Here is a 21,916-nt window from a genome sequence, read left to right on the forward strand (position 1 = left end):
GACTTCATCTGTTTGCTGTCCAACTGCTTTAAGGGCTTCCCATTTTCCTCTCCCACCTACTTAACACTGTCTCCAACCTCACAACCCACTCGAATTCAACGGTGCAGTGCAGTTTGTCAGTAAATCGATCTTTCCAACAAGTTTTTCCTGTGTGTTCAGTATTTCTTTGTACAACAGACCTCCACAAAAAAGACAACAAAAAAATACAAATCTACGGTGCAGCATTAGCTTGCATGTTTCGCCACTATGAAAAAGAATAATTTGCATCATACATTTGGTTTACATCAAAATAAAACAGAGATAAATTGCACTTTAAAGAATACAGAATCAAAATATATAGATTTCAATGAACAGCCAAAATCGTTATGCTGACAAATGTGCACAATAACGGTTCACAACAGTTCCAACAGGCAGGTACATCTCCCTACTAGTTATGATATTAAATATGGAGCAAGCGTACTTTTATTTTTCTTGGCTCATTGTTCTATGTCGTGAATTAGCATTTGGCATTTGCTCAAAGCCACAGACACTGATCATGTCAGCACTTTGAATTGAGCCATTACAGTTTATGCCTGCAGTTCACTGTGTTGACATCACAGGTTCTATGAAATGAATGTTAATGAGTGTGTACTCAATCCCTGTCGAGGAAGTTTCAATAGAATTTGCTTCAGTGGCTGCTGTCATATAATTAGTGGACAAAAGGTCACATCCTTTAAATGCATTTTCTGAAAACCATCAATCTGACCGACAGCACTGCCTTCTGATTGGCCGACCTCACGCCTGAGGAGTTTGTGTTGTGAATTGCAATCCAAGTTACCATTAAATATATGGTGACAAAGGTGATGTAATCTTAGCTATCCGGTGTTAAGGATTGCATGAAATGTAAGGTAGTTGTTACCACGGTGAAAAGCTGTGTGATTGACAGCATGACAGTAAGCATGCGATTAAGAGTGGATTATCCCTGAAGAGTAGCCGGCACACACTCATACGTACTTTACCCACAGACAGCATTAATGACCATTGCAGTCACTATATCTGATTAATCTAAAAGTAAGACAAAAATTCGTGTTAAATCAGATTTTGTTTTTCTTTAAATTTACTCTACTCAACATCATGATCATTTTAAACAAATGTTGTTGTTATATTCAATTACCAAAGTATGCCCTTGAGTGTAAACTACAATAGGCCGACTAGTATAAAGCATTGTTTATGAGGGTGAATTTCTTTAAGTGCCTGTAGCATTATAACAGTTTAGCTGTGAAACCAGACTAAAAATAAACCTAAGACATATAGTTATATACTGCGTTAACCATCATAAAAAGCCTGTGATTGATCTCCACCAATACAACTTTCACACCTATCCCAAAAAGATACAAGCTTTCGCACTAAAGGTAAACCATTAAAACCCCTTTCATCTATAAAAATACTTGTTTATTTTCAGCTCAAACAGTACAGTATAGACCAGTGACCTATTTCAGGTGGTTTAGCCTCCAGCTCTTTCCACAACCTTGAATTTCAGAGTTTTTTTTTTTTCCAACTATTTTTGATTTAAGCACGTAACAGGAACAGCAGGCTAATAAGACAGATCAAGCCTCAGTCATACAGGCTCAGAAACTTCACCCTGGAAACCACTGGTCACTACAAGGTTTGTTTGTTCTCCGATAGATTGGCAAGTGGCTGTTGAAAGTCACTCGCTAAGTCAAATCAGTGGCCAGTAAGGTTCTGCAACAGAAACTAATTGTTTTGGCCACCTAACATTTGCACAGAAGACCCTGAGTTGTCTGCAAACACTTGCTAACTACTCAGTGTATTACGCAAACTAGGGGGAAAAGGGTAAAGGAGTTGCAGCGCCGTATACTTCTTGTAACCAATTTTAACTACTCACTGTTAGCATCTACTTGCCACATAGCCAGGGAATACACATTTTTCCTTAGCAACTTGAGGCTCTCAGTGACTGGTCTCTAGCGCTGTGAGACTGGGGCTTTAAGCTTAAACTCAACAGACTGATTATGTGGATCAGTAAGGAGTCACCTTGGATCTAGTAGGCTAGCTCTAAGTTTGTATTACTTTGAAAATATCCCTAACACAAAACCGTCAATAATGGTAAGGTCAATTTATTTGTAGAAGAGAAGAAGTGAACCGAGCAATAAAAAGACATGAAAAGTAAAACTCGTGAGAGCTCTGTAGCTTGATGTCATCTCGCTGTCACACATATACAGAGAGACTAACACACTATCACAAACATTTTTGCCTGATGCCTCTCCCATGTGTGTACCCTGCTTTATTGCCTTTTCAGTCTTTCAACTGTGGCTATAAATAATCTCAATAAAAACCTCTCTATTTAGGAAACAGTATTTTACTGTAACTTAGTCACCAATAAAGTTTAATTACTTTACAGATCACATAGATAAACATTAGTCTCTGTGTGTATGAGTGTGAGACCTTATTCGCTGACAAAAACGCATTCTGCATTTAGCCACCTCTGGTGCTGTACCTGCTTCATCTCAAGCATCTCATTATATCTGGCACACAACTACAAACAATCATCTACAGCCTTCCTGATGTTTCTCTCACATGTAGGGTAAGTTGAATTGGATAAGGGCTTCAACTAATAATAATTTTTTATAAATGGTTCACCTGTTAATTGCAGTCCAATCTGCTATTCTGACTTTTTTTAAATTGCAAAAAATATTTCCAACATTACTTGGTTAATTGACTTGAAAAAAAGTGAGAAAAAAAACACAAGTTCATGAATTGGTGTGGTAGGGCTAACAGAAAGCTATTTGTGTGTCCGTGATTATCCCAGAAAAATTGGTTTCCCTCCTTTCTTTAATCTGGGACTTTGATTTTATCGTAGTTATCCACTGCTAATAACTACATCATAATGTTCTAAATTGAGCCATGGCTTACTGAGCTAGGGTAGCATAATAATAAATCTTGCAGAAACCTTGAGGCAAATATTTGTGATGATGAAAACAGGTGATATGATGGACATAAGTCAGATTAACTCTTTCTAGATAAAAAATGATTGAAAACTAGAGATGTCGAGGGGTTACCACAGTGGATCCATCCACATATTTGGTTTGGCAGATTTTATGGTTTTCCAGATGCAATCCTAACAGAGTCAAATATTAATAATTAAAACTGTCTTAAAAGTTCCAGATCTTATGTGGGGACGTGCACGACTAATCGGCAAAACATTTAAATGTTGCTGCTCTTGTCAGTCTGTCCCAGAAATTCTAGTCAAACGTATTATTCTTACTTTAATTATGCATAACACAATAGTGTGTGTGGTGACTTTTACAGAAAGGCAAGCAGAGACAATAAACAGAAACAACAGAAACAGCTGCTGGCTTTTCAGCTTGCCCAACTCGAGCCTTTGTTAACGGGACACGGACATGCCCACGAGCATTTTAGAGGAATCGGAGGAAAGCTGATTCTAGAAACAATAGCCAATGAGGCAGTAGTAATTTAATGGATGATACAAAAAGATGAGAAGCTGTATGAAAGAATGATGTTTGAGATGCAAGCATAGAGATTGTTTTTACTTTTTAATTGATGTCTATTTTTGCTTTTCATCAGACAAGCACTGCTTGCTCTGCTTGCCCTTATGGAACGTGACGAGTGCAACTGCAGATACTGGTTTGAAGATGCTACCATGCCAACAGTCACTAACCGGATATGCAACCCTTACACATAGCTCAAACTCAAGATATATCTTATATCTGTTCATACACTTCAAATGAAATATCAGTGGGAACTATTCAGTGCTTAACTGGAGGGGCAGTCACACAAAAGAAGCTTTCAGTATCAGACTTTCTTCAGTCATGCATGAAAAAGTCCACCAAAATAAGTACGTACAAATAAGACCTTCTCCACGACTCATTTACACAGAGGTGATAACAAATTACAAATTACACATACAGGTATGCCCTCACACCTGAGCATACTCATTGACATGTAATCAAAGTACGGTAATCAAATTGAAGTGGTGGCACGCAGCCTTTACTTTGAAGCAAACTGGACAGATGGCCACAGACAGAACATAGATTAACACAGCAGCATAAACACATAATTTTTATTCCTTTAACTGATTAACACAATCATTTTCATTGTTACAAAAGATTCACATAAACAAAACTCTCATATTTCATTACCACATTTATTGTCTCACAATCGTATAATCAACTAACTGTTTTAGTTTGACAATGCCAAAACATACAGTAGTGACTTCAAAGTTATGCAGCTGACATCAGACACAGACTAGCACACTCGTGTTCTGGCTGCATATGTTTCCACTCACTTACTCTTCTTCTTAACTACTGGATAAAGAGTATCGAATCAAACTGAACAGGGCAACAATGCTGCAATAAAATAAACAGCTGTCAGAAAATTGCCAGTTTAACATCATGTATGATCCATCATTTTGAAATCTTGTGACTTTAGGGTTTGGACCACAGACTGTAAATAAAGACAGACATCTTGATAGTGCTCTAAAATTAAAACCAAATATAACAGAAAATGGGCACCTCCATGTTGTGCAGATGATGTGATTTGGAACCACAGTCTGCAGAGTATTTACCAGGAGATGGAAATGGCTACTGTGTATCCACAACCTTGTTACGACTACACAAACTCTTGTTCCAAAAACATTGTAAGTGCAAAATGGCATTTCTGAGATATTCTGGCTTCATGCTTGTGAAATGGGAGGAGTTGAAGACCCATTATCCATTTTATCCATCAATAGTTTAGACTAGGGGTGCAACGGATCACGGTTTATCCGAAATCCGAACCGATCCCACTCCACGGTTCGGTACGCACGTGATCCGAAGATTCGAAAAAGAAAAAAAAGTATGTGTATGGTGCGCGTCGTCAGTCTGTCAAGCGGTAGCGCTTAGCGGTCCAAGTAGCGGAGCAGAGGAGTTTATGGCATTTAAGCAGCCCTTTGCTGCCCAGTCCGACCGGCTAAAGCTAAAAGCTAATGGGGTGTTTAGCTGCAGACGGGAGGCCGTCGTCTGTTGTGCAAAACAAGGTTTAAACTGTGATGAACGTGCTTGAGCCACGCTATGATATCTCGTTGGCGCGTCCACTTCAGTGACAAGATCCTTCCAAGCATGTATGAGCAGGAGAAGTTTAAAGTTATGGCTGAACTGTCCCAGGCATCTTCTGTTGCTCCAACTACAAATGGGTGGAGCTCCAGGGCAACGGAAAGCCACGTGACCGTGACCGCCCGTTATATCACAGCGGAGAGGTAGATACAAAGCCCTGCACTGCCCTATAGATTACATTAGATTAGATGAAACTTTATTTATTTCTCGGGTGGGTTCCTCCGGGAAATTCAGTTTCAGTAGCACAGCACCCACAGAAGTTGCAGAATGTGAGCAGAAATATACAATGTTTACACATATATAAATACAGAGTATACAAAAGGGATAAATAGAATAAATAGGAATAAGGATACAAGGAACGGCACATTTCAAGTATTGTGAGTCTATTGCACCGTTGGATATTAACAAAAACTATTGCACAGTGAAAAGGCACTACAGCTTACTTGTTCCCCCCTCCTCTGTCCCGTTTCCCCTCCAGCGAGGAGTTAAACAGTTTGATGGCGTGTGGGACAAAGGACTTGACTTTGGGAGAAGCAACCTGTCACTGAACAGACTCCTCTGGTTGTTTATGGCCATGTGCAGATGATGCAGAGGCTGCCCAGCATGGTCCATAATGTCCATATTGCACCTTAATTTGTTTTTATATAAGTGCGTGGAATGAGTCTTCAGTTGAATGTTTTTAATAGGCAAAAATACTTAAATAAGTAAACGGCGAGTAGAATTTTTGTCTTTTTTTTTCTATTTTTGCTGATCCGAAAATTGATCCGATCCGTGACTTTAAAACCGTGATCCGATCCGAACCGTGAGATTTTTGATCCGTTGCACCCCTAGTTTAGACTGTTGGACAAAACAGTCCCATAAAACAGCTCACGTTGGGTTTGATGTGGGTAATTTTAAGATAAGATAAGATAAGACTTTATTGATCCCACGACGGGGAAATTTTCAGCGTCACCTCAGCTCAGGTACAGATGTCGAAGGAAATACAAAGTACAAAAAAAAACCAAATAAATACAATCAATGAAAAAAGTAAGATAATACACTATATACAATGGTCGCATACACAGTATGTGATTTTTACCATTTTCACTATTTTTTGCAACCATTTTAATAATGGAATAATAATTCTGAGCAAAATTGCCAAATTAATTGCTGAAATAAGCTTGGATTTGTCTATATATTACCATAGTCTGCACAGTTGATCTAAAAATTTTAATGTCAGGGTTTTCCTGGAAATTTGGAAGGAATCTGCACCATAAAATCATATGTCATTACTTGCAATCCAACTGACAAGACTGACCTAATAGCAATAATTAACCTCCTCAAAAGTGACAATCTTAGTCTAGATCAGGGGTCGGCAACCCGCGGCTCCGGAGCCGCATGCGGCTCTTTAGTCCTTATACTGCGGCTCCGCGTGGTTTGGGAAAATAAATTAGAAGTATTTAGCTGAAGTGTATTTTATTTATGTTAGTTCTTTTTAACTCGTAATTCTAAATTGGAAGATTGTTGTGATTTTGAAATATAAAAATAAAATTATATTCTATTATTTTTCATCGCTCAAAATAAGAGTCACACTCATGAAGAAGCCGGTATACCCGCCAAACGCCGTGCTTTATCGAGACTTTCAACCCTACGGATCTTCGGACCCACATTATGTCAGCAGCTGTTCTCCACCGTGAACTATATTAAAGACAAACACCGTGAGTAAACTGACTTCGTATATCCCCGATTTGCGGACTCTGTGCACAGAGGTCCAGGAGCAAAGTCCCATTGTAAACAAATCACGGCAGACCCGACGATGTTTCCATGAACATGCTTTTGAGCATCTCTTTATTGAGCACTTTTCACACGCGGTTGCTGTACGCATACAGCCGGCTGTAGCTTTTCAGCTCACAGCCCGACATTCACCACCAACAACACAACAGCACAGATAGCGCAGACGTAAAGGCGGCGAGGCGTGATTGCGGGTGTCGCTCAGGTGCTTCCGCCTCCCCTGCAGCGGCGCTGCAAACCACGCCCCGCCGCACGCATTAACCAGGTAAAATACATATTTAGGCAGAATTTTGCAAATATCTATTTTTCATTTTTCAGCAGCATAGTGCTTTTTTCCAATTATTTTTAAGAGTCAGGTCAAGGCTCCAACAGCCCAAAGGCGATATAAGGGTGGCGGCTGACAACAGTTTTTGTTTGCTACATGGATCATTTTAGTTCAGCTGGGTGTCTTTCCTTTTGTTATATTTCTTTAAGAGTTCAAAATGTGTTAATTACGTAAATAAAATGTAATTTTCTCTGTAGCACTTCATGGATTTCATAGCAACACACCTTAGTTGTTCACACAAAGCACAAAGGTAAAAAACAATATATACAGTGTTATCTTCATTTTAGATGTCAAAAAGTATTTGCGGCTCCCAGTGTTTTCTTTTGCGTGGAAACCGGGTCAAAGTGGCTCTTTGGGTGTAAAAGGTTGCAGACCCCTGGTCTAGATCTTAGTCTTAGTTTTAGTCCTGACTGGGCACCACTATATAGTGAATGAAAATGTTATTCAAGTTGGCTGCTACATGATGCCATATGTCATTCAGACAGGAAGGATAATGATGGGCGCGAGAGGCAAAAAAAGAGGAAAAAAAACAAAACCCGGGCAACATGAATATGACAGAAGGAGAGTCTTGGAAAATGTTACTACCTCCAGATACACACACTGACACACACATACACACACTGTCAAAGTCTTAATAAGAAAAGAGGAAGGTTTGCATGCTGTGAAAAGACTAACACCATGAACTATTCTTGCTTTGGCGAGCATAACGCTGACCGCCCCGTTCTCCATTTCCATATCTACATCTTTCTGCTTCCATATAAGACTCTCTCACTCTCTTTTTCTCATCAAATATTCACAGTTGGTCCCATTAAACATTCACCACGCAGCGCTGCTACGTTTATCTGGCCTCTGCCAATCAGCCTGCAGCGGCGCACCAGAAGCCCACCAAAAGCCTGAAAACTAAAACACACACACACACGTCTGCCTGCATGGTCTGCGATGCGGCAGCTTTGCAGAGAGGGGAGAGGGAAGGACATGACTAGAAACAGGGAGGAAAAGCTGGCAAAAAAGAGAAGCATAAATAAGGAAGGAAATGGTGGCTGAGGGAGAAATGAGCCACATGAAAGAAAATCAGATGAATAAAGGTAGCAAAAAAAGGAGTCTGGGGGTCTATTCCTCAGCTCTTGCCCATGAACAGTAAGAGCAGAGTATCCTTGTGCCTCAATAATTCAACAGCAGGACAAGTGCCGCCTGCCAGCCTACCCTCTTTCTTTTCCTGACATCACAAGCCTTACCTAATAACAGTGTAAAAATACTCTCTTCACAGTTCAACACAATACATGACACATAATTATAGCTAAAAATAACATGAAACACTGTCGGGATAGATCACTCTAAACACTCTTTTCTTTAGTGTCTACACAGAAAATGTTTCAAACAATTGGTAAAAAAAAAAAAATCATATTGTGAAACCCCAAGTGCATTGTTGGGCTTCACATCTATTTTCTTACATTCTGCATCTTCAGCTACGTCGGCTGCGTGCTGGGCTCTGACGCCCCGCTACAATACTGACCTACATTCAAGACGTGGACTTACTGACATTTTGATGTGATATGTGATCACACAGAACAAGCAACAGATAACATGACCAAATAATGACAGGTATAAATGGGGCCAGATGACATTTATGACAATAATGATGAATTATTCATACATCCCCTTTGTGAATCGCTACCTTACCCCTGGTAAGGTCTCCCATGGCAAATTGGTCCAGCCCTCTCCAGGAGACTGGTTCCAGAGCCCAAGCCATGTGTTGAGGTGAGCCCAACTATATCTAGTCAGTTCCTCTTATCCTCACCCACTAGCCCAGGCTCCTTCCCACCGGAAAGGTGACGTGACTTGGTAACAGGGGATGGGTCCGCCAGGGTCTCCGGTCTCCGCCACCAGGTGCTCACCCCCAGGCCTGGCTCCAGAATAGGACCCCAGTAGCGCTAATCCTGTGAAGCCATGGGAGTTTAGAGTTTTTCCTCAGTACACTAGAGGGTTTGTTCCCTGCGCCTTCGGGTCAGGGAATGTTCTGACTGTCGTCTGCACTCGTGCACCAAACGACAGTTTAGAGTACCTGATCTTCCTTGAGTGCCTGGGTGGGGTTCTTGAGGGTGCTCCACCTGGGGATTCAGTAGGACTGTCATCCTACTGGGAGACTTCAACGCTCATGTGAGCAACAGCAGTGAGACTTGGAGGGGAGTGACTGGGAGGAATGGTCTGCCACATCTGAAACAGAGCACTGTTCTGTTACTGGACTTCTGTGCAAACCACGGTTTGTCCATAGCAAACACCATTTTGAACATATTGGTGTCCATAAGTCCATGCGGCACCAGGACACCCTAGGTTGCAGGTCTATGATCGATTTTGTAATCGTATCATCAGATCTGCGGCCATATGTTTTGGACAATCAGGTGAAGAGAGGTGTTGAGCTGTCAAATGATCAAGACGTGGTGGTGAGTTGGATCTGGTGGCAGGGCAGGTTACTGGACAAACCAAACCTGGCGTATAGTATAGTTAACGTATACCGAGGTTGCGTATGTTCAGCACCTCCATTGCTCAAGCTGCTACACTGAGCTGCAGCCAGGTGGTTGGTGCCTGTCGTGGGGGTAACCCCAAACCAGATGGTGGACACCGGAGATGGAAGAAACCACCAGAAGGAGGAGTCCTATTGGTCTTTGTTAGCCTGTGGGACTTCGGAGGCAGGCGATAGATACCAACAGGCCAACCTTTACGTGGCTTGGGCAGTGGCTGAAGCATAAACTTGGGTGTGTGAGGCTACTTTCAGTCATTGTGCAAATGTACTGTTTAACGAATGTTGCAAATAAAAAAAGACTGAAGTATATGCCCAGAATTTTACAATTGGTCCATTAACAGATTCATGTTTCCATTCATCAAGCTCTCAATTTATCACCTAACCACCAAGGTCTAAATACTAATCTGATCAAACAACCAATCTTTACTCATATAGCACTGTTCACGTAGATTCGTGTAATTAAGGATGGTTCACAGATGACTACCATCTAACATTAACAACAAAAATGAATACAATTTAGAAAGTTATGTGGAAAACTGATATAACCCACATCCTCCCATTTGTTTTGCCTGGAGTAGCTTTACGGTTGCCAAAATCATTTTTCTTCCTTACAACCTGACAGGATAAGCTAAGCTAATGAAGGATACTCCAAGAAAACAGGTAGCTCAACTTTTACAGCATTATCTGCTGAAGGATTACATGAGTCAATAAACATAAATTCCATGTACACATTCGTGGAAAATTCTTCAGTAAACCAACAACCTAATACTACAGTTTACCTCACAGCAGCTGAACTGAACAGAGGTTGCCACCATGATAAATTTCTAAAGTTGTAAAACCTGTCCCTGAGTCCTGTAAGCAACTGTTGGATCATGATATATTAATCAAATGGGTGAATTTTTATAGTTTTAAACTATAAGGTATACCAACATAGCTTATGTGCTTTGCATTGTTTATAGATATTCACAATTCTTCCCCTACTAAACATTTAATACTTTGACTATCACGTCTGGCTCACAGATTGGGTAACTGGAAATAGGCCAAAGAGCATGTTTATGCAGAACAATGAGGGGCATGTTACTACTGGTAAGAGTCAATCTGAAATTTTGAGATAGGACCTAAGATAAATACACAGTAAGGTAAGCCAGTTGCAAGTTTAAGCATGTAGTGTGTGTTTTATTTGCCTTCTGACTCAATAATTATTAAAAATGCTGGAAATTTATTTCAGCTTCTGTTACGTCTGGTAGCGATCTCTGGGTTTCAGTAGGAATGCATCCATGGATCTCTATTGAGACACAATTCTAACAATTTTGGAACTCGGGCATACGGTGTAATTTTTTTTTTACACTATATTTTACTTTGTGCAAAATGAAAAATAACTCTCGCTTACATTTTTTTGTGATAATCTGCACCATAATGTGAACAAATCTGCACAACTTGTGACTCTGTAGTGATTTAAAAGTTTCCCCATTTGGCACAGAATTGGTGCCATAAGACAGGCTACCCTGCACTTCGACATGATGTGAAGCTTGCCTCATTTTCTTCATATCCACTGCGTAAAAACTAGATTTCAGAAGAGTGCATGTCCTGTCCTTTTGTATGTCCCGTCTCAATAAGTGGAAAAGTGAGAAATGCTGTGCATCCCCACAATAAGTGGGGCATCTGGTCACCGCCTGTGCTGAGTGAATCCCATGAGTGAAATAAAAACTGGTTAAACAACTTATTTTCATGTGTATTATATATGTTCTTCTGAACGAAAACCCTTAGTATAAGACAACCAGGAAGTTAATTCCCAGGAGAGTTACATGGAAATATTAGCGTGCACATTTTCCCACAGTCACAGTGACAGTTTGACACCTTTACTGTATGTATGACATGCCAGCAGTTCAGCATTTGATAAATGATTTAGGCACATTTAGAGTTTGTTAACTCTATAATAAGTTTTATTCTGCTGTAGAGAAAGACTTATGGTAACTGTGGTTGTCCTGCAGTGTAAATTTTCAGGCCATATTGTGACATATTTAGATATAGCCTAAAACTATTATACGTGTATAGTAAAATTTACTCCGAAACCCTACTTGATATTTGCACCATATATGAATTGCAACATTATGATAATTAGCTTCTATTTTAAACTTGCATGCAAAAACAGGGACAAGGGCCCTCCTAAAAACCCATGAACCACACCCCAGTGCTCATACTACAGTCGCTCCCTCCTTTAAAACAGTTTCACTCATACTTCCTAATCAATATTTTAAATTTAATGTTTAATCGATACTCAGTGCCAATCCATTGCTTTCCACCATAAGCACATCTATTTAAAACACTGCTTTAAGACAACTTTAACACTGTTTCTTTAATCAGCCTATGTGTTTCTAATAATTTCTCAATCAACATGCTGAATTTATTGAGGACTTAAGCCCCATACAGCTCAATTTTGAGAGCTTGTCTTTCACACATGGTCTTTATGTTTTTTTTCCCCCACAAATGACAGCACATTTTTGAAAAGAGAAAATTCCCACAAAGATATCTGTTACCTGGAGCTCAAAGAAGCAGAGCTGAGGTATATGCATTATAATATCAAGGACAGAGAACCTGAATTTCACATTCACTCACAAGCCAGATAAAATCAGTTTTGCTATCAGTCTTAATGACCATCGTATGCGAAAGGGATGTTCTTCCCGACTTTTTTCACTAAAGATTTAGTACAGACCAAATCCTTTACCCACTTTGGAATATGATATAATCTGCCCTCACGGTGCAGTACAAGTCTGAATGAAAAAATGTAATGCAAGGGGAAAGGTTTTAAACTAGTGTTTTCTTTGTACATGAGAAATAAAGACTGAGATAATGCAACACTCACTCTGCATATTTAACCTTAAGCTTCTGCAGACTTGGAAATGTTGAAAACGTATTAAGTTCCAACCCAGTGAAGGATAGTGAAGATACGACTGTTTCAGACAGGGGATTTAGCAACTTTACTGCAACTTCAGACCTGATTCCCACAAAAACAAACAATTGGTAACAAATGTGAGCTCTATAAATGGTATGTAAAGATGAAAGTTAAGCAAATACTTACTTCCTCAATATACAATTCTGAGATAGGCAGTGAAACGAGCTATTGTAACGAACCTCTTACCATAAAAGAGATATGAAAATATCTTATAAATGTATTTGCTAGTGTATTTTTAAAATCTAACTATTATCTTCTAGCACTTTATTTTGATACAGAATGAATTCTGAATGCGATACATGAGATGTACAGAAACCACGGCTCATCACAAAGCAGTGGAGATCACCCTATCTCCCCTTTTTATCAAATTGTGCACAAAAACGCGCACAAATCCTTTCCCACTAAAGCAAAAGCAACACTTCCTCTCTTAGCTTCTGCTTCCTACGATTTTTATCAGGTATTCACTGTTCCCTCAGGCTACCAGTAATCATCATCATCATCTACTTCTGTAAACTGATGCTAAAGTTTCTTATCTTCTAAAAGGAATGTAGCCTACCCAGTATAAGGGCTGTGGGAACAATCTACACATGCGTGGAACCACTTTTCACTGATTTCACATTGTTTGAGACTAACTTGCTTGTTCAAGCAGGAACAGCAGCACATCAGCAGCAACTTACTCAAGCTCAAACTTTTTTAAAGCAATCAGTAAACACTAAAATAAGGATGACATGAAAGGGAACAGGAACACAGGTGCTAAACTACCTTGAAACCTTTAAATCTAAATGTACTGAAAGTGAAATACACAAAGCTTTTTAAAATAGAGTTTTCTCCACAGTCTCCAGCACAGACAAGTAAAAAAGCTACAGAAGAGCGAAGCAGGAGACTATCAGGTGTTGACCATCACCATGCAGGGCTGCAGCGGTGCAGGTAAACCCTAATGTGAGGCTGTAGCACAATTGCACATCATTACAGCTTGGCTCAGCCAAATGTTGCTAAAAAGTAATGACAGGAGCAAAGAGCAACAGTTCATTCTTGAAAAAGGTGCTACGCCGGGTCTATCCAATGGAAGGAAAATCTGCCTACCAGCAACTCTAAACTATAAGCACACTGCATGTCATTTGTGTGCTACAGCAAGCATGTGATGCCACATGATCCAGCTGTAATCACTGACCTCACTGCCATTGTGCCTTGGTTGAACCACAGAGAATAGGGTTTAATGCCGCCTAAACACAAGTAAGTAGAGTCAATACTACGGCGTGTTCTCAGACATCAAACAATCAGAGCTGATATCCTGTATGTTCAGCATCTGTAAAAGCTGAGAGGGAGCTCACAGGCAGAGATCAGATGATATTATAAAGTGTGGGTTAATTTCTAGTTGTGAACAGATCCAGAGAGTAAGGCACTGAACCTCTAGCTGCTGCAGTGGTGTATAAATGCAACCAAGCACTGTGTCCACTTTTAATGAAGACCTGATCCTTCTAGCAATTCATTCTCACATTGTATAAAAGGTAACTGCTGAGATCTGAGAACACAGAGACGTCTCTACAACACAGCAGACACGAGGAACGCAAATGTTTGGACAACGTTACAAACAAGGCAACGCTCAGCAACACGATCTAAATATTTTTATTTAAAGGTATAGCAAGCTCACCATCCAGCCTAAAATAATAATCACCTCTGCTAATATTACAGATGTTTGTGAGTTCATTTTTTATTTATCTGAATTCAATAATAAATACATAATAATAAAACCTCAATCAATAGAGATACTGCAATGTCTCTACGTTTCAAGTATCAGTAAACATGCACCATTTCAATTAAATGATCTTCATCGACATCGGCCTGCTTCACCAAAACGAGCCGCCCTAAATTACAAAAGATCATGAGTTCACTTCACAGACACTGATCAGGATCCATTTCACTAAATTTTACTATAAACTTTATTTAATACAAAATGCAAATGGTACATACTTTCAATTACATAAACCACAGCTGACTGTAAAGCACTACTAGTTTCCTTTCAGTTACAGATCACAAGCATGGTCTTAGTCTTAATCTGAAGAAGGTGTTGCAGCAATATCTCAATTTATAAGTTGCAACTCATGAAATGGACCCACCAACGTACCACTGGTCAGACGCTAGGCTCAAGCTAACTAACAAGATTGTGATGCATGCTTACAACTGACACTTTAATTACCACGCACAACAGGATGGCTGCTATTATGTTTACCTTGTAAGGCTTCCAGTGTGTGTGTGTTTGTGTATGTCTGTGTGATACTATAAAATGCAGTCCTGGTGTAACCTACTGTATTAGAAACTACCACCAATACAGTTCCTTGCACATGTCAATGTATAGACAGATTTTGCCACTGAGATAGTGATACAACTGTACAGCATACAATAAAGCCACAACTGCACAATCTGCAAACTCCTAGATTAAGTGAACTTATTCAATGCATAAACATCATATTTTAGAAGATAAGTTTGGTCCAAGATCTTAGTTCTTAATAAATGTAGTTGTATGCAATGTCTGCAAAGTCATGTGCAACAAACAGGGTAGCTGATGCTGAGGTGGGAAGCCAAGTAGCCCACATGTTTACTGACTGCAAACATCTAGTTATCATGCTGATGTTTGAAAACACATTCCAGCAAAGATGTTTAGTCGTAGACGGGGATCAGAGGCTTCAAAAAGTTGCTGAACTGTAAAGAGGCAAGAAACTACAACAAAAGTTATCTATGTTTCTACAAACCCAATCCAAAAAGTGACTGAGCTGTAAAGGCAAGTTTCCTTTTTATGTGCTGCCTGTTTCATGGCAGACAGCCAGGCTGTATGGTTCGTTATCAGGGATCTTATACTTTTTATCTGGAATTAAACTTGTTTCGACCAGTGAGACGACTAAACGTAAGGTTTCATTTTTCGCCCTTTATGTCAGTATTGTCTTGATTTAAACGCTGTATACTACTTTTAGCTATCAAATTCAGGCTTGTTATAGCTTGTTTGCTATATAATAGTCTTGCTCTAGAAGTGTAATCAGAATGCATTATTTTACTTGACTAAATTAAGCGTAACAAATGTCTTTGTAGACTGGCTGAAGGCTTCTTGTGGAACACATTATAAAAAGTCTATATCAGACTGTTTTTTAAAAAAAAAATTCTATTAAATGTCATCAGTGAACTATTGGCTCTGGCCAAAAACAAACACTAGATTCAGACTGATCTGCAAAATGTTTACAACAACAGTTTGAGCAAAAATGGTATCAATTGCAATTCTTTTTCACCTGAAATCTGTTTGCCTTGCCTGAAGCATTCACTGGTTACACACCCATCCGATCAGACGAAGGCTCGTCCTTCCTGACAGAAGTTTGCCGCTTTCCCAGATCAGATCAGATTAATTTGCAATTGTGGTTACCGACGTAAAGAAATGGAGAAATGGTGGCCTAAACGATTAAAAGAAGTTCAAATAAAGCAAATTTATTCTTTAAAATCCTTACATGGCGTGGTTAAGATTCGGGGTTTCACACTTAGAAAGCTTCATGTTTGTGAACATTTCAGGCCTGATTAATGACAGAAGGTGGCACTATTATGTATTCTCTGTCACAATGTGAAACTATTTAGAGAGAAGCCCTGTATGCATACAGTTTGGTGTGAGACCATTAAGGAGGTGAGAAAAAAAAAGTGTGCAACTGTTTTCGTGTCATGAGAAATGAGAAGTTGTCTGCAAGTGTGCACGTTTGCATGATAATTATAACCACATCCAACAAATGCACACATACACACTCACACAGAAATCGGTCTCTCTGCCAGACAGCCTATGGGATGAAGAGTTTCACCCCTGCTGTTGCCGGGTTACTAGCTCCGGACCACTGCCAACGCAGCCACACACACGATCAAATCGGCTGCGGAAAAGAGTTTTAAGATCTTTGCTCGAATCAATTTTTTGTTTACAGAGAAGGGAGAGGGCGGGCAGGAGAAAAACAACTTGAAAAGGAAGGAAAATGACATGGGCGGGGGTGTTTGAGTGAGACTGAGGGGGAGACAGAGCAATTCAGCCTGCATCCCCTGGGGAAAAAAAACAAGACCAATCAGTCCAAAACTGGCCCTGATCTGCAGCTCACATCATCACTCAACCTTTCGGTGGCCTGGTCTGATGCTTACTTGGACAAATATGCAGCACACGCGCACACACACACACACACACACACACACACACACACACACACACACACACACACACACACACACACTGCGACATACACAAAGACACGATGAGATACAGTGAGATACATGTGAAAACACAAACACATGTGGTAACCAAAACAAGCAACAGACAAGTGATGCTTGGATTCAGCTACATGGCAGATGAAATGCTTTGACACGAGCAGGCTGACGATGACAACAAATCTGCCACAAATACCGAAACACAGGTGGTGGCATTTCAACATGTGTTAAGCTGCTGCATGTGAACACACACACACAGGCTTGCAGATTATACAATAGCTTAAGGAATAAATCCAGGTTTTTACAACTTGGGTCGTACGTTAGTGAAGGAACAAGAGAGGTTTAGAAACATGGCAACAGATCACTGCAACAGAATCTGACAGACACATGAACAGTTGCAAGACAAGACAGCAGTGTAACCACATTTAAAAAACCAAAGTTGAAAAGACTGCAATGGTTGCTAACAGGTCTGTTTGACTGTCTCTCATTTCACAAACATTTTGGTCAAATATAACAGTCCATTAGTGACAATATTTTTAAATTCAAAATAGTCTATGCATGTGTACAGCACTTCACCCGTCTTCAGCCAGTTAACACTGATGTTTGAATTGGGTATTTAAAATAGCTTTATATCGTTTTATGCTGTTGCTCTTGTAATCTCAATGAATTGGATATATCAGCCTTTTTTGCAATGTATCATCTCTAACCAGGGTGTCCAAGCCTTCCTGTGGTTTCCTAATTGATCTAATGTAAGCTGATGTTTTTGCAGGCCTCAGTATCATTCAGCTGCCTCTCCAGTGACTCTCTCATCCTGCAGTTGGTAAGACAGTTTTGGACTACAGCTGCCAGTGATGGTCCTGATTCTGCTGCAAGCTGGAGGGCCATTCTAACCAGAACCTGCAGCAGGTGGAGACCAGGTTCATGGGCTGCTACACCATGCTCACAAAGGCTTCAGAGCAGAACAAGAATCACCTCTGTCTGCATCAGTGAATGATCGAAGAGCTGGAGTCTATCCAGAGGAAAGAAAATGACTGAAGGAACTGATGATTATGTGAATCTATTAATAAAATGTAATGGTTAATAATTAATCTAAGACAGTGTGCATGTGCCCAACACAAACAGGATCTGTGATACATTGTATGTCAATTGGAATTCAGTGAAACTCAATCTTTGAAGTAACAGCACTGAATGGCAAAAATTAGATACGCAATGAGTAGATAGGCCATGACCAGCCTACCAGTCTCACATGCTGCTGCCTGTGCACCTCTCAGACATGAAACTACACTAATCTAATAAACACACAAATCTATGAAAAAACAGCATACAACTTTTACAATATTTCTTACATGAGCTATGATTTGTGAGGCTGTTATTTTTTCTTTGCTTCCTTATAATACAAACAAGTTGCGTGTACTCTGGCATCTGCTTTTTACACCTTCTCTGGACCCCTCATTTGATTCGTTTGACTTGATGAGGAGCATAACTTTAAATTCAGATGAAAGAAGATTTGGAAATATGTATGTATGTATACTGTCAATTAAAATGCTTCACAATGCAAAAAAGAGAAAACTAACTTAACGACCACTTTATGACACAACTGTATTTTCATCCAGTAAGAAATGACTCCAATCCAAAGTGTATTCATCTGACAAGAACATTTTTGATTGACCCGATTTCTCTCTTTTTATATATTTCATAGACAATAACATGTCTACAAATGTGTGAGATGAGTCATGTTTGGCAATTTGAATTCAAAAATGGAAATAACTCTTTAGAGATTCCTGAAATATCTCAACAACACTGGTTTGTTTTCAGTAACTGAGACATTCAATACTCGGACACATTAAAGGCTGGCTTCATGACTCAAATGTGTAACAATTATAGAGACAAAGAAAATGGAGCTAATGAAATCCTTTTATGCAATTTCAGGAAGTCACTCTGTTAGTGTGGCCACTCTAAAGACTTCTTTAAAACCTGCCTGGTCATGTGATTACTCATGTTTTTTGCTCTGTTTTGACCTCTTTGCAGAAGCTGACTGTAAGTGCAACATTATCATCACCAATAAAGGCAACCCTATTAAAATAAACCAAAACTACCCTGCATTGCAGCGTGCATGCCTCTGTGGATATTTTAGGCTCAAGCTTGGAGCTGGTGCAATCCTTTGCTAGAGATCAGCAGTAACTGTAACAAACCAAAAATGGTTGCGAACAACCACCAAAGCCCGCTAACCCCTCTGTTGCGACCTAAACCATGGCAGCCCAGCTCTGCCAAGTGGCCTCCAGCTTTTCAGGAATCTCTGCTGTCAAGGACATGACAGAGCGCCTGTCTCGCTGCTCTTAAGGAAATGAACTGACTTCACTGAGCAACTACAGAAGCCTACTGTTGTCAGCGTTCATTTTGCATAAATTCATGTTGCTACTTGACTGTTACGCTGAGCTGCACAATGCATATCTGCTGCACTCACCTCTGGCCGAGAGCTTTTTTGTGTTGATAATTTTCGCGGCATACTCCTGGCCGGTGGACTTCTTGATACATCGACGAACAACGGAGAAGGCACCCCTGAAGCAAGACAGATCCACGCATGAGAGATCAGTGTGAAACCACTTCAAACATAACAAACATGAGTGTGTCACAGGGAAAAGTGCGCTGAACTTGTCTCTCTCTCTCACACACGCACGCGCGCACACACACACACGCACACACACACACACACAAAGTACAGGCATGCATGAATCACATAATCTTAAAGAAAGGGGAAAGGAAGTCACATGCAATATTAACACGGCCTGATATTCTGTGTACGACAAGAGGTCCTGGCTACTAGTGTGTGACAGGGCTCAATGTGAAAGGAGCCAGTCATAGCTGCCAGGAAGAAACATGAGTAAGGCTGCAGGAGAATGAAGCCACTGAAAAGTGTTATTAGCATTTTTTTTCCCTCAATCTGACTTCATTATTTTATTTTATTTACTTTTTTTTTTGCACAGATACCTCCTTAAACCTCATGCTGCTGGCTGTATTGGTAGGTGGAGCAGCTCTATTAGCCACATGCAGAGATTAGATGTGATCTAATCTCTGCCAAAATATATATACAGCCAGGATCTCTCTCTCACACACACACACACACACACACACACATACATACATACATACATATATATATATACGTTTTACAAGCGCAAATCTTATTGCAGCAAAGCCCGTTTCTCTTTCTTCTTCTGTTTTTTTTTATTTTTGGCATACACAAGAGCCCTGCAGTCTGCTTAGAAATGCACAAAAACAGAGCTGAGCAGGACCCCGGAGATGCCACCAGGCAACCAGCAAATACAAACGACTTTTCGACGCGTGCTACCTGCAGATCAACTGACTCGCAAGTTGCTCCTGCGGGGGGGGGGGATGTTTCCCACCTTCTGGGCTTACAAAGAGAGCCACAACGCTGCCACGCACAATTAAACGCACATGCGGGATTAACTACAAGCCTCTGCAGCGCTAACATGAACCTGCCGACAGCTCTTTGTTGCTCAGGAGGGTGCCTACCCCTTTCCTGTTTTTTTTTCTCTGTCTCTCTCCTTTTTGACAGCCCCTCTCGTGCGCTGTCAACACAACGGCAGCAGCGGAGAGGGGGGGCGTGCAAACACACACACACGTACATACATACATACACACAAGCATACACTAAATGCAACAAGAAGAGCAGCAACGGCGGCGGTGGTGTTGACGGTCGCTTACTTTCCGAGTTCCTCGTACAGCTGATATTCGTCTGTGAATCTGGTCGAGGTTACAACTGTAGCCATGTTGACTGGAGTCAAGGGGAGAGGGGGGGAAGTCGCCTCGCGCTTCAGTGGCCGCCTCGCGCAGGTTTCGGGAGGAGAACTAGTGAAGGCTCAAAAGGGAAGAGTGGCTCGAGCTCACAGAGAGGAGCTGGGAGTAGGAGGAGGGAGGAGAGAGAAAGAGAGCGAGGGGTAGCTGTAGTAACGGAGATCTGCTATTGAGAGGAGGAGTCACGCTGTGTCGAAAACAAAGCACGACGAGGGAGTGTAAAATTGAGAGGCTTTATTACTGTGCGCAAATACATGTGCGTGAGAGATTAGTCGTTTTTTTTAAATATATTTTTGGATACGTTCAGCAAGTATGCAATTAATCCTTGGGAACCAAAACTCCTGGCTGCAGATTGATTCAATTATTCAGTTTTTATTTTATTTTTCCCTGCTCTTGGCTCTATGTCATGTCAAGGATGACAGAGTATTTGGGGCCACATAAAAAAAAAACTCATTAGCGTTATTTTGCGATTAAACTCGAAATATTCTTTTAAGAAAAAGGGTAAACTCAAACTACTGCTACAGCTGCTACAGGCTACCCTCTACAAAATGTCACATAGATGAGGTGTTTGGACATGAGGTACACAGCTGTAGCTCTGAGCCCCACTCATCTCTCGTTCAAACCTTGTGTTTCGTGTATCTCTCCTGTATGCAACCGGTAGCCAATCAGAAACAAGAAAAAAATGATTTAAAGGGAGAACAGTTAAAACGTTTCAGACATAAGATAACCTGAGGCAGCAAAGGCCAGGTAAGAAATAAATGATTCGGACAGATATTTTTCAGTGGCTTTGGCAAAAAAGTTATTCTCCCAACTTGGAAGTTTACCTTTTCTACCTCTGCACACTTGATTAGGAGCCACAGGGGTGGCTAATCGAAAGGTCAGTGATCCGATTCCCTGGCTCTTCTAACCTGTATGTCAGTCTCAGTATCCTTGGGCAAAATACTGAACGTAGAGCTGCCCCTGATGCATTGGAGTGCGAGTATGTGAATGTTTGGTTAAAAGTGCTTTGGCATGGTGAACAAAGGGTTGTATGAATGTGTGAATGAGGCTTGTAGGAACAGTGTTTGCTCAAATTGAGTAGAAAATTGCCATTAATACCAGTGTGTTTAGCATTTATTCATTATACAAATGGAGGAATTATTTATGTGTAAACAAGATACTCAGGGTATGCCGTGGCAACTGCATTGCCTTTAATTCTCCATGTA

The 21,916-nt window shown here is 40.5% G+C and overlaps 1 protein-coding gene across 20 annotated transcripts in view; it reads right to left on the bottom strand.

Annotated features, from left to right (window-relative positions):
* The window catches only part of LOC116325748 (calcium/calmodulin-dependent protein kinase type II subunit gamma-like), an 82,600-nt gene extending 61,703 nt beyond the window's left edge, over positions 1 to 20,897 (bottom strand). For 6 of the 20 annotated variants that reach the window (XM_039622010.1, XM_039622012.1, XM_039622013.1 and 3 more), the window contains exons 1-2: positions 20,622 to 20,895; positions 19,360 to 19,454 (exon numbers count right to left, since the gene is read on the bottom strand). In XM_039622010.1, coding sequence (XP_039477944.1) covers positions 19,360 to 19,454; positions 20,622 to 20,686 — 160 coding nt within the window. In that variant the 5' untranslated portion in view covers positions 20,687 to 20,895. Of the gene's footprint in view, positions 1 to 19,359; positions 19,455 to 20,621 lie in introns of all 20 variants that reach the window. The other 14 variants (XM_039622014.1, XM_031746752.2, XM_039622019.1 and 11 more) reach the window with 8 other exon arrangements.
* Between the last annotated feature and the right edge of the window lie 1,019 nt (positions 20,898 to 21,916).

Source organism: Oreochromis aureus, linkage group 13, assembly GCF_013358895.1.
Source record: "Oreochromis aureus strain Israel breed Guangdong linkage group 13, ZZ_aureus, whole genome shotgun sequence".
Taxonomy (NCBI): domain Eukaryota; kingdom Metazoa; phylum Chordata; class Actinopteri; order Cichliformes; family Cichlidae; genus Oreochromis; species Oreochromis aureus.